Source organism: Bombina bombina, chromosome 4, assembly GCF_027579735.1.
Source record: "Bombina bombina isolate aBomBom1 chromosome 4, aBomBom1.pri, whole genome shotgun sequence".
Classification (NCBI taxonomy): domain Eukaryota; kingdom Metazoa; phylum Chordata; class Amphibia; order Anura; family Bombinatoridae; genus Bombina; species Bombina bombina.
Window position 1 is genome coordinate 948,418,599 of NC_069502.1, and position 24,131 is coordinate 948,442,729.

At 39.5% G+C, this 24,131-nt stretch overlaps 1 protein-coding gene across 1 annotated transcript in view; it reads left to right on the forward strand.

The window, feature by feature from the left end:
* Positions 1-24,131, forward strand: part of LOC128657571 (two pore calcium channel protein 1) — a 291,641-nt gene that overhangs the window by 40,067 nt on the left and 227,443 nt on the right. Inside the window, exons 2-3 of the mRNA XM_053711945.1 lie at positions 5,537-5,619; positions 19,955-20,069. Of these exons, the coding sequence (XP_053567920.1) occupies positions 5,537-5,619; positions 19,955-20,069 (198 nt within the window). The remainder of the gene's footprint in view (positions 1-5,536; positions 5,620-19,954; positions 20,070-24,131) is intronic.

A 24,131-nucleotide genomic window follows, 5' to 3' on the forward strand; every position in this document is an offset into this window, starting at 1 on the left:
CCACTACACGGGACTTATGGCAGACGGTCCCTAAGGTGGAGGGAGCAGTTTCTACTTTAGCAAAGCGTACCACTATCCCGGTTGAGGACAGTTGTGCTTTTTCAGATCCAATGGATAAAAAATTGGAGGGTTACCTTAAGAAAATGTTTATTCAACAAGGTTTTATTTTACAGCCCTTGCATGCATTGCGCCTGTCACTGCTGCGGCGGCATTCTGGTTTGAGGCCCTGGAAGAGGCCATCCATACAGCTCCATTGAATGAAATTATTGACAAGCTTAGAACGCTTAAGCTAGCTAACTCATTTGTTTCTGATGCCATTGTTCATTTGACTAAACTAACGGCTAATAATTCCGGATTCGCCATCCAGGCGCGTAGGGTGCTATGGCTTAGATCCTGGTCAGCTGACGTGACTTCGAAGTCTAAATTACTCAACATTCCTTTCAAGGGGCAGACCTTATTCGGGCCTGGCTTGAAGGAAATTATTGCTGACATTACTGGAGGCAAGGGTCATACCCTTCCTCAGGACAGGGCCAAATCAAAGGCCAAACAGTCTAATTTTCGTGCCTTTCAAAATTTCAAGGCAGGAGCAGCATCAACTTCCTCCGCTTCAAAACAAGAGGGAACTGTTGCTCATTCCAGACAGGCCTGGAAACCAAACCAGTCCTGGAACAAGGGCAAGCAGGCCAGAAAGCCTGCTGCTGCCCCCAAGACAGCATGAAGGAACGGCCCCCTATCCAGAAACGGATCTAGTGGGGGGCAGACTTTCTCTCTTCGCCCAGGCGTGGGCAAGAGATGTTCAGGATCCCTGGGCGTTGGAGATCATATCTCAGGGATATCTTCTGGACTTCAAAGCTTCTCCTCCACAAGGGAGATTTCATCTTTCAAGGTTATCAGCAAACCAGATAAAGAAAGAGGCATTCCTAAGCTGTGTGCAAGACCTCCTAGTAATGGGAGTGATCCATCCAGTTCCGCGGACGGAACAAGGACAGGGATTTTATTCAAATCTGTTTGTGGTTCCCAAGAAAGAGGGAACCTTCAGACCAATCTTGGATCTAAAGATCTTAAACAAATTCCTCAGAGTTCCATCATTCAAAATGGAAACTATTCGGACCATCCTACCCATGATCCAAGAGGGTCAGTACATGACCACAGTGGACTTAAAGGATGCCTACCTTCACATACCGATTCACAAAGATCATCATCGGTTCCTAAGGTTTGCCTTTCTAGACAGGCATTACCAATTTGTAGCTCTTCCCTTCGGGTTGGCCACTGCCCTGAGAATTTTTACAAAGGTTCTGGGCTCACTTCTGGCGGTTCTAAGACCACGAGGCATAGCGGTGGCTCCGTATCTAGACGACATCCTGATACAGGCGTCAAGCTTTCAAATTGCCAAGTCTCATACAGAGATAGTTCTGGCATTTCTGAGGTCGCATGGGTGGAAAGTGAACGTGGAAAAGAGTTCTTTATCACCACTCACAAGAGTCTCCTTCCTAGGGATTCTTATAGATTCTGTAGAGATGAAAATTTACCTGACGGAGTCCAGGTTATCAAAACTTCTAAATGCTTGCCGTGTCCTTCATTCCATTCCACGCCCGTCAGTGGCTCAGTGCATGGAAGTAATCGGCTTAATGGTAGCGGCAATGGACATAGTGCCATTTGCGCGCCTGCATCTCAGACCGCTGCAATTATGCATGCTAAGTCAGTGGAATGGGGATTACTCAGATTTGTCCCCTCTACTAAATCTGGATCAAGAGACCAGAGATTCTCTTCTCTGGTGGCTTTCTCAGGTCCATCTGTCCAAGGGTATGACCTTTCGCAGGCCAGATTGGACGATTGTAACAGATGCCAGCCTTCTAGGTTGGGGCGCAGTCTGGAACTCCCTGAAGGCTCAGGGATCGTGGACTCAGGAGGAGAAACTCCTCCCAATAAATATTCTGGAGTTAAGAGCAATATTCAATGCTCTTCTAGCTTGGCCTCAGTTAGCAACACTGAGGTTCATCAGATTTCAGTCGGACAACATCACGACTGTGGCTTACATCAACCATCAAGGGGGAACCAGGAGTTCCCTAGCGATGTTAGAAGTCTCAAAGATAATTCGCTGGGCAGAGTCTCACTCTTGCCACCTGTCAGCGATCCACATCCCAGGCGTAGAGAGCTGGGAGGCCGATTTTCTAAGTCGTCAGACTTTTCATCCAGGGGAAGTGGGAACTCCATCCGGAGGTGTTTGCTCAACTGGTTCATCGTTGGGGCAAACCAGAACTGGATCTCATGGCGTCTCGCCAGAACGCCAAGCTTCCTTGTTACGGATCCAGGTCCAGGGACCTGGGAGCAACGCTGATAGATGCTCTAGCAGCTCCTTGGTTCTTCAACCTGGCCTATGTGTTTCCACCGTTTCCTCTGCTCCCTCGACTGATTGCCAAAATCAAACAGGAGAGAGCATCGGTAATTCTGATAGCGCCTGCGTGGCCACGCAGGACCTGGTATGCAGACCTAGTGGACATGTCATCTCTTCCACCATGGACTCTGCCTCTGAGGCAGGACCTTCTAATACAAGGTCCTTTCAATCATCCAAATCTAATTTCTCTGAGACTGACTGCATGGAGATTGAACGCTTGATTCTATCAAGGCGTGGCTTCTCCGAGTCAGTCATTGATACCTTAATACAGGGTCGGAAGCCTGTCACCAGGAAAATCTACCATAAGATATGGCGTAAATATCTTTATTGGTGTGAATCCAAGAGTTACTCATGGAGGAGTAAGGTTAGGATTCCTAGGATATTTGTCCTTTCTCCAAGAGGGTTTGGACAAAGGCTTATCAGCTAGTTCATATAAGGACAGATCTCTGCTCTATCTATTCTTTTGCACAAGCGTCTGGCAGAAGTTCCAGACGTCCAGGCATTTTGTCAGGCTTTGGTTAGGATTAAGCCTGTGTTTAAAACTGTTGCTCCCCCGTGGAGCTTAAACTTGGTTCTTAAAGTTCTTCAGGGAGTTCCGTTTGAACCCCTTCATTCCATTGATATTAAACTTTTATCTTGGAAAGTTCTGTTTTTGATGGCTATTTCCTCGGCTCGAAGAGTCTCTGAGTTATCTGCCTTACATTGTGATTCTCCTTATCTGATTTTTCATTCAGACAAGGTAGTTCTGCGTACCAAACCTGGGTTTTTACCTAAGGTAGTTTCTAACAGGAATATCAATCAAGAGATTGTTGTTCCATCATTGTGTCCTAATGCTTCTTCAAAGAAGGAACGTCTTTTGCATAATCTGCATAGTCCGTGCCTTGAAGTTTTACTTACAGGCTACTAAAGATTTTCGTCAAACATCTGCCCTGTTTGTCGTTTACTCTGGACAGAGGAGAGGTCAAAAAGCTTCGGCAACCTCTCTCTCCTTTTGGCTTCGGAGCATAATACGCTTAGCCTATGAGACTGCTGGACAGCAGCCCCCTGAAAGGATTACAGCTCATTCTACTAGAGCTGTGGCTTCCACCTGGGCCTTTAAAAATGAGGCCTCTGTTGAACAGATTTGCAAGGCTGCGACTTGGTCTTCGCTTCACACCTTTTCAAAATTTTACAAATTTGACACTTTTGCTTCTTCGGAGGCTGTTTTTGGGAGAAAGGTTCTACAGGCAGTGGTTCCTTCCGTTTAAGTTCCTGCCTTGTCCCTCCCATCATCCGTGTACTTTAGCTTTGGTATTGGTATCCCGCAAGTAATGGATGATCCGTGGACTGGATACACTTAACAAGAGAAAACATAATTTATGCTTACCTGATAAATTTATTTCTCTTGTAGTGTATCCAGTCCACGGCCCGCCCTGTCCTTTTAAGGCAGGTCTAAATTTTAATTAAACTACAGTCACCACTGCACCCTATGGTTTCTCCTTTCTCGTCTTGTTTCGGTCGAATGACTGGATATGGCAGTGAGGGGAGGAGCTATATAGCAGCTCTGCTGTGGGTGATCCTCTTGCAACTTCCTGTTGGGAAGGAGAATATCCCACAAGTAATGGATGATCCGTGGACTGGATACACTACAAGAGAAATAAATTTATCAGGTAAGCATAAATTATGTTTTTTCATGGGGCTCCATTTTGCCATCCCTGCTTAAAACTTTAACTTTCCTTACAAACGCTTTATAGTGAGAGAGACCCCACAATCTATGCTTATCTCTTGCAAGTACACTGGAAGAGGGCAGTATCTAAAAAATAATCTTAAAAACAGGGACACTTTCATTCATTAAACTTTACAAAGATGCTTATTTTTAAAAATACTTACCTTTGCGTTATGGTAAGCATAACGCTGATCCTCCGCCAACAGCTCATGCTTTCTTTAGCAGATTGATGACAAATCCGACAAAGGGGGCTCACAACGATTGGAAGAAGTCGGATTCGTCATCGATCTGCTAAAAAAAAAAGCAGGAGCTGCGGGTGGAGGATCGGCGTTATGTTTACCATAACGCAAAGGTAAGTATTTTTTTTTTTAAAAAAAAGTGTTTTTGTAAAGTTTAATGAATGAAAGTGCCCCTGTTTTTAAGATTATTTTTATATACCGGGACTTATTCATTAAACTTTAATTTTGTTGTGAAAAGTAATTTGTTTATAGTCTGGGCAACTGGACCATAACCAGATGCCAAACACTTCCTGATGTCGACCAGAAATCAGAGGCTAAGTCTTGGCCTAATCTGTTTGCTCGCTGATGCTTTGGTGAAGAAAGGATTGCAAAGTGTTTCTTCCTCTTTAAAGCACAGGATATTTTCAAGAGATAAGGTAGATTGTGGTCAAACCCTCACTATAAAGAGCTTGATTTGTCAAGTCCTTCTCCTCCTTTTGACTGCAGGTTCGCACAAGAGATTGACTGTGGGGAGATTGACAGCTCCTGCCCGCACGTGATTGGCTGTGCACGGACAGGGTTGCACACAAGCGCTTCTTGCAATGTTAAATTCCAGCATTAAATAGCTGCCTGCCAGAGGAGAGCTTGGGCGGAAAGGGGCAAATATGTATGCCCCTCTCTGCCATGAATTGATAAATCTTAGTGTCTGTAAGGAAAGTGATGAGTGAAACTGTTTTGTACCTTTTATTCTTCAGATTTTTTTAAGAGTTTAGCTGGTGAATAAATGTATCAATTCTTTGAACTTTTTAAACCGTATATTCTTATACATTTTGAGCGCAATGCATTTCCTGTCAGTTTTAACAGCAATTTTAAAGGGACGCAATGAGCAGCATATGTGCGTATGCCACTGAAAGAAATAGCTTTTGCTAGAAGCATTTTTGCTTATTCAGGCATACGGCAACAATGCTTCTATTTAAAATTAAAATGTACTCATTCACATTTTAGTTTTAACTGTTATGTCCCTTAAAACTTGATGTTTTTCATACACAAAGAAAAAATGTTTTTAATTGCAGATCTTTCAAATGCTTTGTTATTTATCTTGCGTTGTTGCATTTTTAAAAACTACATTAGTGAAACAAATGTAACTGACCACTGTATTTGAGCTACAGTTTCTGGAAAATAATATTTTTCATGTACTGTCTTTTTTCTTTTAAACAGGATCTGCTTCTGGCTGCAGCCTATGTTTACGATGCACAGTATAACAGAAATATCCCTTTTGAAACATCGTTGCAAGCCGTCAGGTAATAAATAATAATATCATTTATCATAAACTTTTATTTTAATGGACATAAAACTATTTCATGTACATACTACAGATCAGCAATTAAACACATCATTATAAAAAAACAGAATACAAAAATGTCCGTTTTAATAAAATGTAGATCATTTTATTATTGTACTTTTTCTTGCATTCAACTAAATGTTTAAGTCCTGCAAAGGGATTAAACACATAGTTAAAGTCAGCTGTAGAGCAGCAATACACTGCTGTGACCTTCCTAAGTATGTTTATCTCATCTCCCTTTTTATGGCCAGTTAGGGACAGATAAAAATTAGCTCTTGCACTGATCATGTAATAATTATGTAGAATGTTGCATTGTTAGGGCTCTGAAGTCTGACAATTCAACTATATTCTCTCTAAGGGAAGTAAAAAACAATGTTTACACTTAAATTAACCCCATCCTGACCGGACTTATTTGATTACATCAGAACAAAGTTCTGATGCAAACAAATGAGTAAAAATTTAAATCACTCGATCATTCATGTGATCGTGTGATTTTAATGATGGGATCAGGTCAGGGAGGAAGTGCCTATGATGCTAGGCATGCCCTCCAGCGACGTTAAAGCCCAGCGCGTTAGCACGGCATAGAATATCCTAACATCGGGAAGGTGTTAATAAGTGGGTAAAATAAATAATAAAAGTAGATTACTAAATGGTTTTTTACAACACATAAAACATGATCTTTTTTTCTTTTTTTTTCTTTTTTTTACCATTTTTTTATTTTATTTATGAAGAATAATTACATTACAACAAAATATACTATTTTGGTGTCTTTGACAGTACAAAATATACTTTTCGTTGGTACATTTCAAAAAAGTTCATAGCATATAATCTATTTTAAATACCACGATAATACAAAGTTTTGAAAAGATATACCATTTCTATGAACAAAAGATTCATTTAAGAAATTATCTGTTTGCACTATCTTAACAAAATTTCAAGTTTTTCTCTTGTTTTAAACTTCCAGGTTGTCTATTTTCCTACATTAAATTAAAAATAAATCAACAAAAAAGGGGGAGGGAGAAAAAAAAAAGGGGGGTCCCCCTTAACCCAGAGCATGTACCCCCCACCCCTGCACCCCCCCACCTTCAGGGTATCACAAGGCTCTAGAACAGATTATTGAATCTTTAATCATCCGCCCTATCCAGACTAGTAAAACTCTCTATATAACGAAACCCATTCGGCTGGGGACACATCTAGTAATACTAAGTCTGCTAAACTATTTGGATTTAAAAAATGGAGCTAGGATACGTTTTTGGGTTTGAAGAGGGTAGGTTTTAATTACTGGGAGCCATTTTTTTTGCCTAACAGTTGTAAATGAAAAGATTTGAATATTATTTGATTCTGAACTTCCCTGATAAACTTGGTGCTGATTTCCCTTTCCAGAACCTCAATATGAGGTGTCTAACTAAGAGGATTATTGTATTCATAATATTCTTGTGCAGAGATTGATTATCATTTTGCATTTTAAGGAAAATAATATCTTCTGGCTCTAAAGTGATATTAGTATTGTATTTTATTTTAAGCCAGAATATAACCTTTTTCCAAAACTGACAAATCTTTGGGCACTGACTGAACATATGCGGAATGTCTGCTCTCAGATGGGAACATAGTGGGCAGATATATTTTTGCAGAGGGTAAATTTTTCCCATTTTAAAAGGAGTAAGGTAATAATTATTTATCAATTTCATGTGTGATTCTTTCCAGACCATTGAGATCCTGCACTTTTCTAATGCTTTAAAACTAGCTTCTATATTTCCAGGTTCTATATCAGGAAAAGAAGGTATCCAATCATTACATAATTTATTAAGGTACATTTGACTTTGCTTAGCCAACATAATATTATACAGTAATGAGATTGATGTGACTCCAGCTGTAAACTTTTAAACACAGATCTTAATATCCATGCAATCAGTAGTTCTACCCACAAACCAGTCTTTATTATAAACAAAATGTCTTATTTGTAAGTATGCAAAGAAAATATTTCTGGCAAGATCAAATTGCTGCAGTAGTGATTCATATGATTTTATACCACCAGACTCTGATAAAATTTGATAAACAAACTTTAAGCCTTTTTCCTCCCACATCTTGAATTCTTTCTGGTTAATACCAGGAGATAATTCTGCGTTCCTACTTATTGGTAGGTATTCGGTTAGAGAGTGATCCACTCCAATTAGGTTGCAGAATTTATGCCATGCTTTGATTATGTTATTAATAGTGATCAAGTCCTTTATAATACCAAGGATTTTCTTATAGGAGTTATGTAGAAGGGTGTTTAATGAGAATGGGGAGGTAATAAAGCTTTCAATCTCACGTGATGTACATCAGTTGGAATCTGCCAGCCAATCAATTGCCACTTTAATCAAAGTGGGTCACATTGTAAAAACTAATATTAGGTAGTGCTAGACCTGCCACATTTCGTTTCTGCATAAGTTTGTTTAAAGAGATACAAGCCTTACTTCCCTTCCAAATAATTTTTTTATAAACATAGTATGTATTTTACCTATATCAACTTTTTTAAAGAAATAATGGAAGGTTTTGTAATTGATACAATAATCGTGGGAAAACAATTGTTTTAATAAGACTAACTCTTGCAGGTATTGATAGCGGGAAGGAAGTCCAAACTTCTAAATCTGTTTTAATCATTTGGTACAATTTAAATTTTCAAACCCTTATCCAGTTTTGCTGGTTTTTATGTAGATGTATGCCCAAATATGTAATTGAATCAACTATTTTAAAAGGAATTTCTTGTAAACTAGTTCTTGTCTTTTGCACCCACATGAGTTCACATTTATCATAATTTATCTTGTATCCAGAAAAGGTACCAAAGAAATTTAGGCAATTCAGTATTAGTGCTATTGATTGAGGGGTATTATATAGGAAAATTAACAGGTCATCTGCATATAACAGGATTTTCAATGTTTGTATAGACATCGGAATCCCCTCATAAATTTCTCTTAACCGTATAGCCAGAGGTTCAAGTACTATGTTAAAAATTAGGGAGGGAAAGTGGGCAACCCTGCCTAGTACCTTTTTTCAATGATACCCCAGGGGTAATAAGCCAATTAATTAATAAATAGGAAATCGGGTTTTTATATATATGTTTTGAATTAATTGTAAGAATTGATTTTTAAAGCCAAATCTTTCTAATGCTTGAAATAGATATTCCCATTCGATCAAGTCAAAGGCCTTCTCGGCATCAAGTGTTAACAGGGCTGTGTCATATTTCAGGTGTTTCCAGCTAATATTCTCAATATTCCACATGTAATCTAAGAAAGTTGTAACTTTACAGATGTTTTTTGACGATTTTCTTGTTGCCAAGAAGCCTGCTTGATCAAAATTAATAATTTTATCAAGACAGTTCATTAACCTTGTTGCTATAATAGAAGTCAGAATTTTATAGTCTGCATTTAAGACAGAAATCGGTCTATATGAAGCAGGTTCTTCTAAGTTTTTACCTTTCTTTGGTATTAGAGTGATATTTGCTGCTGAGAAATAAGCTGAAATTGAATTATTGTATGTAAAATAGTAATTAAAGAGTTTTTCCAGAGTGGGGCTTATGTCCTCTATCAATATTTTCAGGTATTCTACAGGTAAACCATCTGGGCCTGCTGCCTTGTTTAATTTGGCTTCCTTTGCAGCTTTTAGGATTTCCTGATTCGTTATAGGGATATTAAGTGTTGTCAGTTGTTCTTCTGTTATTTTTGGTATCTTAATCTTAGACCAAAACTTTGCTTAATTTTTTTTATTACCCTTTATAATGGTATATAACTGCTAATAATATGTAAATAAAGTTTTACTAATATCTTTTAAGTCAGTATATCTCTGGTCTTCTTTTTAACAGCTAATATATAGTTCCTTCTTTTCCTGTTCTTGACTAAATTGGCTAGATATTTGGCCGAACAACCATAGAAACCTCTGAATTTTATGTTTGTGTTAAGTTCCTCTTCCTGAGATTTTCGTTTTAGATCTATATCCCTTTCTTGTCTAGCTCTGATACAATTCCCCCAATTTTTTATTCAAGGGCTCATTATAATATTTCCTGTATGCGTTTTTGACTTGATTTGCAAGTTGTATTTCCCTAGCTAGAGCTTTCTTTTTCCTTATATACGTATGCAATTTCTCCCCGCAGTACAGCCTTTGATGCTTCCCAGAACGTTTCTATTTTGTTAAAATATGTAATATTACGCGTACAATAATCTCTCCATCTCTGTTTCAGCCAGTAAATAAATCTAGTATTATTAGAACGGTAACGTGGGGAAGAGAAAAACTGGTTTTCTGTTCTTGATCTATCCCCAATATAGAGTAACAATGAAATAATAGCATGATCTGTTATAGAGATGTCACTTATCTGGGGATCAATTTTATAAATGGAAAGAGATTTGGAGACCAGCAAAAAATCTATTCTTGAAAAAGATTTGTAAATTTTGGATTCACATGAAAAAGCATTTAAATTTGGATTTTTAATCCTCCAAATATCAACTATCTTTAATTTGTGACAAAAACTTTTAAAGTATTTGGCACATTTATTATGCTCTTTCATATTTTTTTTTTGAGAATCTTTCTAGCTCTGGACAAAGGGACATATTGAAGTCACCCCCTATGATAAGATTGTCTGATATAAATGGGAATAATTTTTTCTTATTTTTTTCCCAGAATTCCTTGGAGAATATATTTGGGGCATAAATATTACAAAGTATAAACTTGACTTAATTAACACTTATATGCAGGATAATATATCTGGCATCTATATCTAATTCTGACTTAATAATCTCGTAGGTTAAGTTTTTATTTAAAAGGATTGCTACCCCGGATTTTCTGCTGTTAAAAGGGGTCGCTATAACCTGCCCGACCAATTTTGATTTTAATTTGGGAATCTATTTCTTTTAAATGTGTCTCCTGAAGAAAAGCGATACTCGGATTTTGTTTATCTCATTTTTTAATTATGAGTTTCCTTTTAATTGGCAACGTAATGCCCCCTATATTCCAGGAAAGTATATTTAAATTTCTATCTCTGTTTGTCATCACAGTAGGACAAATTCAAACTCTAAAAACATGGCCCTAGTAAGGAGGGGATGCATACCAGGGAGATACACAGTCCTGAGGGAAAGAGAGAGAGAAAAAAAAGAGAGAGATTCATGGCAATCCCTGCTCAATCATTGCTCAATCATTGCTGTACATATTGGCGCCATAATCTTTCTTTCTTCTGTTATGTGTGATCAGTCCACGGGTCATCATTACTTCTGGGATATAACTCCTCCCCAACAGGAAATGCAAGAGGATTCACCCAGCAGAGCTGCATATAGCTCCTCCCCTCTACGTCACTCCCAGTCATTCTCTTGCACCCAACGACTAGATAGGATGTGTGAGAGGACTATGGTGATTATACTTAGTTTTTATAACTTCAATCAAAAGTTTGTTATTTTACAATAGCACCGGAGCGTGTTATTACCTCTCTGGCAGAGTTTGAAGAAGAATCTACCAGAGTTTTTTACTATGATTTTAACCGGAGTAGTTAAGATCATATTGCTGTTTCTCGGCCATCTGAGGGAGGTAAAAGCTTCAGATCAGGGGACAGCGGGCAGATGAATCTGCATTGAGGTATGTAGCAGTTTTTATTTTCTGAATGGAATTGATGAGAAAATCCTGCCATACCGTTATAATAACATGTATGTATACTCTACAGTATTCTGGGGATGGTATTTCACTGGAATTACTCTGTTAAAAGTACATTAAACCTTTTAATAGGTATTTATTATGTTAAACGTTTTTGCTGGAATGTAGAATCGTTTGCATTTTCTGAGGTACTGAGTGAATAAATGTTTGGGCATTATTTTTCCACTTGGCAGTTGCTTGTTTTAATTGTGACAGTTTCGTTTCTCTCTCACTGCTGTAGTGTGAGAGGGAGGGGCCGTTTTTGGCGCTCTTTGCTACGCATCAAAAATTTCCAGTCAGTTACTCTTGTATTTCCTGCATGATCCGGTTCATCTCTAACAGAACTCAGGGGTCTTCAAACTTCTTTGGAGGGAGGAAGATTCTCTCAGCAGAGCTGTGAGACTTATATATTGACTGTGATTAAAAACGTTGCTCTGTAATTTTTATGTTTCAAATTTAATTATTGTTACTTTACTAATGGGAACAAACCTTTGCTAAAAGTTGTGTTGTTTTCAAGGATTGATGCTATAACTGTTTTTCAGTTCATTATTTCAACTGTCATTTAATCGTTTAGTGCTTCTTTGAGGCACAGTACGTTTTTGTTAAATAAGATTGTAACCAAGTTGCAAGTTTATTGCTAGTGTGTTAAACATGTCTGATTCAGAGGAAGATACCTGTGTCATTTGTTCCAATGCCAAGGTGGAGCCCAATAGAAATTTATGTACTAACTGTATTGATGCTACTTTAAATAAAAGCCAATCTGTACAAATTGAACAAATTTCACCAAACAGCGAGGGGAGAGTTATGCCGACTAACTCGCCTCACGTGTCAGTACCTGCATCTCCCGCCCGGGAGGTGCGTGATATTGTGGCGCCTAGTACATCTGGGCGGCCATTACAGATAACATTACAAGATATGGCTACTGTTATGACTGAAGTTTTGGCTAAATTACCAGAACTAAGAGGCAAGCGTGATCACTCTGGGGTGAGAACAGAGTGCGCTGATAATACTAGGGCCATGTCTGATACTGCGTCACAGCTTGCAGAGCATGAGGACGGAGAGCTTCATTCTGTGGGTGACGGTTCTGATCCAAACAGATTGGATTCAGATATTTCAAATTTTAAATTTAAATTGGAGAACCTCCGTGTATTACTAGGGGAGGTTTTAGCGGCTCTTAATGATTGTAACACTGTTGCAATACCAGAGAAATTGTGTAGGTTGGATAAATACTTTGCGGTACCGGCGAGTACTGACGTTTTTCCTATACCTAAGAGACTAACTGAAATTGTTACTAAGGAGTGGGATAGACCCGGTGTGCCGTTCTCACCCCCTCCAATATTTAGAAAGATGTTTCCAATAGATGCCACCACACGGGACTTATGGCAAACGGTCCCTAAGGTGGAGGGAGCAGTTTCTACTTTAGTTAAGCGTACCACTATCCCGGTGGAGGATAGCTGTGCTTTTTCAGATCCAATGGATAAAAAATTAGAGGGTTACCTTAAGAAAATGTTTGTTCAACAAGGTTTTATATTGCAACCCCTTGCATGCATCGTGCCGATTACGGCTGCGGCAGCATTTTGGATTGAGTCTCTGGAAGAGAACCTTAGTTCAGCTACGCTGGACGACATTACGGACAGGCTTAGAGTCCTTAAACTAGCTAATTCATTCATTTCGGAGGCCGTAGTACATTTAACCAAGCTTACGGCTAAGAACTCAGGATTCGCCATTCAGGCACGTAGGGCGCTGTGGCTAAAATTCTGGTCAGCTGATGTAACTTCTAAGTCCAAATTACTTAATATACCTTTCAAGGGGCAAACTTTATTTGGGCCCGGTTTGAAAGAAATTATCGCTGACATTACAGGAGGTAAGGGCCACGCCCTGCCTCAAGACAAAGCCAAAGCTAAGGCTAGACAGTCTAATTTTCGTCCCTTTCGGAATTTCAAAGCAGGAGCAGCACCAACTTCCACTGCACCAAAACAGGAAGGAGCTGTTGCTCGTTACAGACAAGGCTGGAAACCTAACCAGTCCTGGAACAAGGGCAAGCAGGCCAGGAAACCTGCTGCTGCCCCAAAGACAGCATGAATCGAGGGCCCCCGATCTGGGACCGGATCTAGTGGGGGGCAGACTCTCTCTCTTCGCCCAGGCTTGGGCAAGAGATGTTCAGGATCCCTGGGCGCTAGAGATCATATCTCAGGGATACCTTCTAGACTTCAAATTCTCTCCCCCAAGAGGGAGATTTCATCTGTCAAGGTTGTCAACAAACCAGATAAAGAAAGAAGCGTTTCTACGCTGTGTACAAGATCTGTTATTAATGGGAGTGATCCATCCGGTTCCGCGGTCGGAACAAGGACAAGGGTTTTACTCAAACCTGTTTGTGGTTCCCAAAAAAGAGGGAACTTTCAGGCCAATCTTGGATTTAAAGATCCTAAACAAATTCCTAAGAGTTCCATCGTTCAAAATGGAAACTATTCGGACAATCTTACCCATGATCCAAAAGGGTCAGTACATGACCACAGTGGATTTAAAGGATGCTTACCTTCACATACCGATTCACAAAGATCATTACCGGTATCTAAGGTTTGCCTTCTTAGACAGGCATTACCAGTTTGTAGCTCTTCCATTCGGATTGGCTACGGCTCCAAGAATCTTCACAAAGGTTCTGGGTGCCCTTCTGGCGGTACTAAGACCGCGAGGAATTTCGGTAGCTCCGTACCTAGACGACATTCTGATACAAGCTTCAAGCTTTCAAACTGCCAAGTCTCATACAGAGTTAGTTCTGGCATTTCTAAGGTTGCATGGATGGAAAGTGAACGAAAAGAAGAGTTCTCTCTTTCCTCTCACAAGAGTTCCATTCTTGGGGACTCTTATAGATTCTGTAGAAATGAAGATTTATCTGACAGAAGACAGATTAACAAAGCTTCTAAATGCATGCCGTGTCCTTTATTCCATTCAACTCCCGTCAGTAGCTCAATGCATGGAGGTGATCGGCTTAATGGTAGCAGCAATGGACATAGTACCCTTTGCACGTCTACATCTCAGACCGCTGCAATTGTGCATGCTGAGTCAGTGGAATGGGGATTACTCAGACTTGTCCCCTACTCTGAATCTGGATCAAGAGACCAGAAACTCTCTTCTATGGTGGCTTTCTCGGCCACATCTGTCCAGGGGAATGCCATTCAGCAGGCCGGACTGGACAATTGTAACAACAGACGCCAGCCTACTAGGTTGGGGCGCTGTCTGGAATTCTCTGAAGGCTCAGGGACAATGGAATCAGGAGGAAAGTCTCCTGCCAATAAACATTCTGGAATTGAGAGCAGTTCTCAATGCCCTTCTGGCTTGGCCCCAGTTAAAAACTCGGGGGTTCATCAGGTTTCAGTCGGACAACATCACGACTGTAGCTTACATCAACCATCAAGGAGGGACAAGAAGCTCCCTAGCAATGATGGAAGTATCAAAGATAATTCGCTGGGCAGAGTCTCACTCTTGCCACCTGTCAGCAATCCACATCCCGGGAGTGGAGAACTGGGAGGCGGATTTCTTGAGTCGCCAGACTTTTCATCCGGGGGAGTGGGAACTTCATCCGGAGGTCTTTGCCCAAATACTTCGAAGTTGGGGCAAACCAGAGATAGATCTCATGGCGTCTCGCCAGAACGCCAAACTTCCTCGCTACGGGTCCAGATCCAGGGATCCGGGAGCGGTTCTGATAGATGCTTTGACAGCACCTTGGAACTTCGGGATGGCTTATGTGTTTCCACCCTTCCCGCTGCTTCCTCGATTGATTGCCAAAATCAAACAGGAGAGAGCATCAGTGATTCTAATAGCGCCTGCATGGCCACGCAGGACTTGGTATGCAGATCTAGTGGACATGTCATCCTGTCCGCCTTGGTCTCTACCTCTAAGACAGGACCTTCTGATACAGGGTCCATTCAAACATCAAAATCTAACTTCTCTGAAGCTGACTGCTTGGAAATTGAACGCTTGATTTTATCAAAACGTGGTTTTTCTGAGTCGGTTATTGATACCCTGATACAGGCTAGGAAGCCTGTTACCAGAAGGATTTACCATAAGATATGGCGTAAATACCTATACTGGTGCGAATCCAAAGGTTACTCCTGGAGTAAGGTTAGGATTCCTAGGATATTGTCCTTTCTACAAGAAGGTTTAGAAAAGGGTTTATCGGCTAGTTCATTAAAGGGACAGATCTCAGCTCTGTCCATCTTGTTACACAGGCGTCTGTCAGAAAATCCAGACGTCCAGGCCTTTTGTCAGGCTTTAGCTAGGATCAAGCCTGTGTTTAAAACTGTTGCTCCGCCATGGAGTTTAAACCTTGTTCTTAACGTTCTACAAGGAGTTCCGTTTGAACCCCTTCATTCCATTGATATAAAGTTGTTATCTTGGAAAGTGTTATTTTTAATGGCTATTTCTTCGGCTCGGAGAGTCTCTGAGTTATCAGCTTTACATTGTGATTCTCCTTATTTGATTTTTCATTCAGATAAGGTAGTTCTGCGTACAAAACCTGGGTTCTTACCTAAGGTAGTCACTAACAGGAACATCAATCAAGAGATCGTGGTGCCTTCCCTGTGCCCGAATCCTTCTTCAAAGAAGGAACGTCTTCTACACAATCTGGATGTAGTTCGTGCCCTCAAGTTCTACTTGCAGGCAACTAAGGATTTTCGACAAACGTCTTCCCTGTTTGTCGTGTACTCTGGTCAGAGGAGAGGTCATAAGGCTTCGGCTACCTCTCTCTCCTTCTGGCTTCGTAGCATAATTCGTTTAGCCTATGAGACTGCTGGACAGCAGCCTCCTGAAAGAATTACAGCTCATTCTACTAGAGCTGTGGCTTCCACTTGGGCCTTTAAGAATGAGGCCTCTGTTGAACAGATTTGCAAGGCTGCAACTTGGTCTTCGCTTCATACTTTTTCCAAATTTTACAAATTTGACACTTTTGCTTCTTCGGAGGCTATTTTTGGGAGAAAGGTTCTTCAGGCAGTGGTTCCTTCTGTATAATGAGCCTGCCTATCCCTCCCGTCATCCGTGTGCTTTTGCTTTGGTATTGGTATCCCAGAAGTAATGATGACCCGTGGACTGATCACACATAATAGAAGAAAACATAATTTATGCTTACCTGATAAATTTCTTTCTTCTGTTGTGTGATCAGTCCACGGCCCGCCCTGTTTTTTAAGGCAGGTAAATATCTTTTAAATTATACTCCAGTCACCACTTCACCCTTGGTTTCTCCTTTCTCGTTGATTCTTGGTCGAATGACTGGGAGTGACGTAGAGGGGAGGAGCTATATGCAGCTCTGCTGGGTGAATCCTCTTGCATTTCCTGTTGGGGAGGAGTTATATCCCAGAAGTAATGATGACCCGTGGACTGATCACACAACAGAAGAAAGAAATTTATCAGGTAAGCATAAATTATGTTTTTTTGGGCTGTCTCATTAGAGAAGTCCTGAAACATTAGGATTGTTTTACCACCTATCTTAAATTCATTGAACTTCCTAAACAATCTCAACATCTCTATTTTATCTTGAAATCTTTATAATTTGAAAATGCACATTCTAGGTTTAGAGATATTATTTCCATTAGGTCTCATAGCGCTTATTCTGTGGGCTCCCTGTACAGGTAGGGGGAGGAGATGGGGAGAGAATCCCAATGATAAAGGGAGTACTCTGCTTGTAAATTCCATTAAATCTAAATATTCTGATGTTTCTGTTAGTCCCACTATTCTTATATTATTTAGTCTGGAGCGATCCTCCAGATCCTCCAGACGAGCTTGCAAATTTTGAAGTTTAGATATTTGAACCAATGGTGTTGATTCCTGTGAATTAACTAAATCCTCCAGGTCAGATATCCTATTCTCAGCTTCCGTCATTCTACTAGCAAATTGTTTAACCTCAATATTTAGTGACGCTAGCTCTGCGGATATGCCAACTAACTCTTTCTTGATTGTATCAAATTGTGGGGTGAAAAGATTATTTAGCTGAAGTACAAGCACTTTGGTATCAAGTGGGGCTGAATGTAATCTCACGAAACTCAAAACTAGTATCAGTGGTCCTGATTTTCCTGTCTTTTGTTTTGGCAGGCATTGTAGGTGAGTGTTGTTTCCCATTTGAGGAAGTGTAAATTAAACAAGAGCAGCAATCTGTTTAAGTGTAAACAGTTATATATTCAGTGACTACAAATCGTGAACAACAGAAAAAGAAAAAAGTGACTTTTTTTTCTTTTGAAGTTTATAATAAGGATATGTGTGTGTCTTTAAGTGTTCAGTAAGGCCTGACCTAATGTGTTACCTATTTTCCAGGATCAGTGTTTATCTGTACCAGAGTTTATGTATTTTTTATTAATTTACTCACCTCCTTCCATTTACTACTAAATGACTATTTGTTCTCCATACGTTTACGCTTATACGTATCTACATACCGTTGTGTAATACTTTTACATAGTTTCAGCCAAAGATATTTATGTTTTACACTTGTTATAACCCTTGCAACCCAAAAAATAAATAAAAAATTGGCTATTTATAATCTGATTCAGCAAGGGGTATTTACTCAGTTTAACAAAGGATAATATAGGATTTGACTCAGGCCACCATTCATTTAGAGAACCTAAAACCTGCGGTCTGTAGCAATTTACCACTACAGTGTCTTATTTAACATCTTATTCAGATTATAGCAAGATTAAACAAATATACCTCTGCTGTATTACCTTATACATAGCTTTATAACCGTTAAACTAATGATGATCTAAGATTTTATAACAATATTTGCAGGTTACTATATTCAGTTCACCAATTAGCAATTAAAGATATTTTCCACCCTTTATACTTTCTATAGAGAGTCCAAACAACAAGGAAAAAAAAAAGAGAACTCTTTATCTATTAAGGGGTCATAGAGTCCCAGCTGTAGTAGAATGTCTGCTTGTTTCAATTAAACATCAGCATTGCACATATACACAATGTCCTTGGGACTGAAAAATAGATAGCCAAATGTCTTAGTGTAGGTAAGAGTTCCTTGAATTGTCTGGGGGTATATCCTCTTATGTATTCTTTTGGTTTTCAGCAGATATTTTAACATTCCACGAATAAGCACACTTTTATTTGTTGTGTAAATATTCAGCCATTTATCAGCTGTCCCAAGACAATACTTATTCCCAGTTTATGCAGAAAAAAATTGGACTATTGTTTAATAGGTGTTAACATAAAACAAGGTGCATCCTGGTATAAGGGCCCCTTTTCCTCCCTTTTTCCCCGCAAACTTCAGGGAATATTCAATCTTTGGCAATTGTAGCTCAAGATGCCATTTATGTAGATTGACCGCATTGAATTATGGCACAAAGGTTATTACAGGTTATTACATTAACCCAGTGAGTAGTGTCTGTATATAAATTTACAATGCCGGTGAGCCTCAATATGTAATCATTAGGATAACAAAAGTATTCCAAACCGTGTCTTGCCATGAGAGCCGTCTTTAATCCTCTGTACCGGTGCTCTGGATGATCTGGTTTAGCAGAGGGAGGGTCAGTATATAGATATTTGTTAACTGCAGCTTCGGCGTTCAACCGCGAGGCAGGAGTAGCCGGCCCGCTAAACTCCCGCCTACCAGCGGGCAGCCTGGCTTTTGGTAACTGCTGATGGCGTATTCCACCTGACCTCTGTTACGGCTTTGCAGTTTTTCAGCTTTGTTTGATCCGTTTTGGCCCCTGGCACCTCTTGAAAATGGAGTCGCCTTTCCTTAGGATGCAGCTCTCAGACCAGTCTGGAAACGAATGCGGCAACAACCGCAACCTGAACCGCTACTGTGACTTCCGCCACTCCGGGTACTTGCCCGAGGATTGCCCAGGACAGCACCTGATTAGTACAGAGCCAATGGGCCGTGAGCGTGGGGCGACAGGTCTACCTTCTCTCGTTCTCACTGCTTGCCACACGCAGCGTGTTTCAAGAGCTCTGCCTCTACCGGAAGTCAAACCATATTATCAATATTTATTTATTTTTAGGTAATCCCCCTTTAAGTTTTTATTGTCTGCATGTAGGGTCAGATGATGTCAGTTTTAAACCCTGCAAGCTTGCCACAGTTATTTATTCTTATCTGTAAGATATGACAGAATCAACTGATAACCATAAAATGGAGCATGTTTCTGACCTGCATATTTTCACTACAAAGATATTTGTGGCAAATGATCAGCTTTGGATAGATTTTCTAGCACTAAACGTTTAATCAATAACAAATATTTTACATAAAGTTTGCACTTCTCCCCCCCAAACAGCTTAGTGTTATTGTTACTGTTATGTTATTGCAGCTATTGTATTTTTTTTGTTTCCAGATTGGTTGGCAATTTTTCTTCATCTGCCTGTTAAATATGGCACATCCTTAACTTATTATTATTATTATTATTAACAACAGCATAGAAATATATCTCATAAGACAAAGAGGAAAAAAGGGATTACATTAGCTTGGTCTTGTTCAAAATTAAAGGCTTCTCTTATTGGCCATTTTGTACTACCAGTCCTGTATGTACATAGTTAAAGGCTCTTACAGTCAGAAAGCAAAACAAATCCAAATAATGAAACTGCATTTTACATTACAGCTAGCTTGTTGTGGGGTTTTGCTTTAAAATAACCACTTTACTTTTTTGTCTTTATAGACTTTATTACTTTTATAACCATTGGATTATGCAAGCTGTTACCTACTTCCTTATCACTGTTGATCTTTCATTGGCCTTATTTGAGGAACCTGCAGTATACCCACTGCCATTCCTGGTTAGTATGGATACAAAAAAGTATGTCTTGTATTGTTAGTCTTTTCTGTGGCAGCAGAACAAATTACATTTATATCTAAATATGTTTTTATTTCTATGTAACTCGTTTTCTTTCATCAGATGGTGAGAGTCCACAAGTCATGACGTGGGAATATCCCCCTCCTGACCACTAGGAGGAAGCAAAAGACACACCAGAGCTTTAAATCCGTCCCACATCCTATTATTCTCAGTCAGGGTGGATAAAAATAAATTATTTTAAAAAAAAAGATTGATTTTTTTTTTTTTATTTAAATCAGTTTTTTTAAAAAATAAAACGCTTTTTGAAAAAAAAAAATCTATCTAAAGATAGTTTCTCTTTATAATTCAAAGGTTATTCATCCTAAAATATAGATTAGTATAGGAAGATGCTGTATATTCATGGCTGTAATGTTGTTTTTGGTAAATTAATTCCATTAATAAATTCACAATGTCATGCTCTCACAAAGTTTTCTGTCAGTTTATTTTGGACAATTTTTCTATCTTTAAGATATTATAACATATCATTGGTTTTGTAGTTCTCAAAACTGTGAATGTGTCTGCAGAAATAACATGCCCCTTCTTCACAGCAAAACATTAACATACATAATTGATAAATAGACCTTAAAGGGACAAAATCATGAACGATAACTTTTGGGATTTAGAATTTTCAGATTTACTTATATTATCATATTTCTTTCATTTTCTTGGAATCCTTTGTTGAAAGATATCAATGCTCTACTGGGGCCTAGCTGAATACATTGGAAGAAACCATGACAAGCAGCTTGCTCACAATAGTGCATTGCTTCTGAGCCTACCTATGCAGGCTTTTCAAAAATGGATACCAAGAGTACAAAGCAAATTAGATAATTTTGACTTTACTGTCCCTTTAATGCCATTGCTCCCCTGCAAATCTATGTACACAGAATCAACCCATACTAAGTTTCAAGAAGCTCACTGAATAGAAGATTGTTTGAAGTTGAATAGATCTGCACAGGGACCTAAATGTGAGGAGGGGGGAAGCATTAAAAATGAAAAATAATTTTATTGTTATAGTTAAATAAAACTGTTTCAATTTGTATTATTAATGTAATCATTAGTTTTCTCTGTCCAATAAAGTACAGGGGAAAAGTTGATCAAATATGTATTGATTAACCAATTAAACTGTAGATATTTCACCTCAAAATGAAAACCATTATTTAAGTCGGTCTTACTGACTAGTGATTTAAATCAAATCCACCCTGTCCTCAGTCATTTTCTTTTGCCTCCTTGATGAGAGGGAAAGTGCAAGATCTACTTATTGCTTGAAAGGGGATTCTCTAAGCCACCTGAGGCCCAAATTCTCGTCAAAGTAACCTGAAGTTCAAAGGGGCAGACAGGTAGTTATCAGCCAGGAAGTGAAAGGCCTTTTCTCAGCAAAGAAATGTTGCAGGCATCCCAGGTGAAATGTAGACTTGTCCACCAAATCCCCTGGTCTACAGTGAACTGCTCCTTGTAGATCCACAACCCTCCCCAGGGGAAATGTGGACTTGACTACCAACCCCTGGGTTGTAGATGCTGTTTTAGATCCTTGGCATTATGCTCACACTGCCTAGGATGGGCTTGTCTACTGCAGTGTTTCTCAACCGTGGTCCTCAAGTACCCCAAACAGGCCAGGTTTTCATTATAGCTGAACCAGTGCACAGGTGAAATAATCAGCTGATCGGTAACCATGGTTACTAACCTGCTCTCACCCATCAACTGATTATTTCACCTGTGTTCTGGTTCAGCTGTAATGAAAACCTGGCCTGTTGGGGGTACTTGAGGCTGCGGTTGAGAAACACTGGTTTACTGGAAGCAAGTTGCTGCGGCTGAAGTAAGGTGCTGAGAGGTAAGTACCTGCATTTTCATAGCCTTCATGCTATTAGTATGTTCACATGCTTCACATACCTTATCCTAGCAGTTTATAGCGCTTTGTTTTTTTGAGAGTACTGTTGCTTTAAATTTAGCACGATTTGCTTAGCGCACTCATAACTTGCTTCTTAGCTATGCACAGTGTGTTTTACTTCACCTGTGCTAAATTTCTGCTTGTCATCTTTGGGTTTTTAGCTTAAAGGGACAGTGAAGTCCAAAAAAAACTTTTGATTCAAATAGGGCATGTCATTTAAAACAACTTTCCAATTTACTTTTATCACCAATTTTGCTTTTGTTCTCTTGGTATTCTTAGTTAAAAGCTAAACCTAGGAGGTTCATATGCTAATTTTTTAGACCTTAAAGACCCCCTCTAATCTAAATGCATTTTGACCGTTTTTCACCACTAGAGGGCTTTACAGGGAGTGCAGAATTATTAGGCAAGTTGTATTTTTGAGGATTAATTTTATTATTGAACAACCATGTTCTCAATGAACCCAAAAAAAATCATTAATATCAAAGCTGAATAGTTTTGGAAGTAGTTTTTAGTTTGTTTTTAGTTATAGCTATTTTAGGGGGATATCTGTGTGTGCAGGTGACTATTACTGTGCATAATTATTAGGCAACTTAACAAAAAACAAATATATACCCATTTCAATTATTTATTTTTACCAGTGAAACCAATATAACATCTCAACATTCACAAATATACATTTCTGACATTCAAAAACAAAACAAAAACAAATCAGTGACCAATATAGCCACCTTTCTTTGCAAGGACACTCAAAAGCCTGCCATCCATGGATTCTGTCAGTGTTTTGATCTGTTCACCATCAACATTGCGTGCAGCAGCAACCACAGCCTCCCAGACACTGTTCAGAGAGGTGTACTGTTTTCCCTCCTTGTAAATCTCACATTTGATGAGGGACCACAGGTTCTCAATGGGGTTCAGATCAGGTGAACAAGGAGGCCATGTCATTAGATTTTCTTCTTTTATACCCTTTCTTGCCAGCCACGCTGTGGAGTACTTGGACTCGTGTGATGGAGCATTGTCCTGCATGAAAATCATGTTTTTCTTGAAGGATGCAGACTTCTTCCTGTACCACTGCTTGAAGAAGGTGTCTTCCAGAAACTGGCAGTAGGACTGGGAGTTGAGCTTGACTCCATCCTCAACCCGAAAAGGCCCCACAAGCTCATCTTTGATGATACCAGCCCAAACCAGTACTCCACCTCCACCTTGCTGGCGTCTGAGTCGGACTGGAGCTCTCTGCCCTTTACCAATCCAGCCACGGGCCCATCAAGACTCACTCTCATTTCATCAGTCCATAAAACCTTAGAAAAATCAATCTTGAGGTATTTCTTGGACCAGTCTTGACGTTTCAGCTTGTGTGTCTTGTTCAGTGGTGGTCGTCTTTCAGCCTTTCTTACCTTGGCCATGTCTCTGAGTATTGCACACCTTGTGCTTTTGGGCACTCCAGTGATGTTACAGCTCTGAAATATGGCCAAACTGGTGGCAAGTGGCATCTTGGCAGCTGCACGCTTGACTTTTCTCAGTTCATGGGCAGTTATTTTGCGCCTTGGTTTTTCCACACGCTTCTTGCGACCCTGTTGACTATTTTGAATGAAACGCTTGATTGTTCGATGATCACGCTTCAGAAGCATTGCAATTTTAAGAATGCTGCATCCCTCTGCAAGATATCTCACTATTTTTGACTTTTTTGAGCCTGTCAAGTCCTTCTTTTGACCCATTTTGCCAAAGGAAAGGAAGTTGCCTAATAATTATGCACACCTGATATAGGGTGTTGATGTCATTAGACCACACCCCTTCTCATTACAGAGATGCACATCACCTAATATGCTTAATTAGTAGTAGGCTTTCGAGCCTATACAGCTTGGAGTAAGACAACATGCATAAAGAGTATGATGTGGTCAAAATACTCATTTGCCTAATAATTCTGCACTCCCTGTAGTTAATGTGTTTCATATAGATAACATTGAGCTCATGCATGTTAATTTACCGAGGAGTGAGCACTGATTGGCTAAACTGCAAGTCTGTCAAAAGAACTGAAATAAGGGGGCAGTCTGCAGAGGCATAGATGCAAGATAATTACAGAGGTAAAATTAGTATAATTATAACTGTTGGTTATGCAAAACTGGG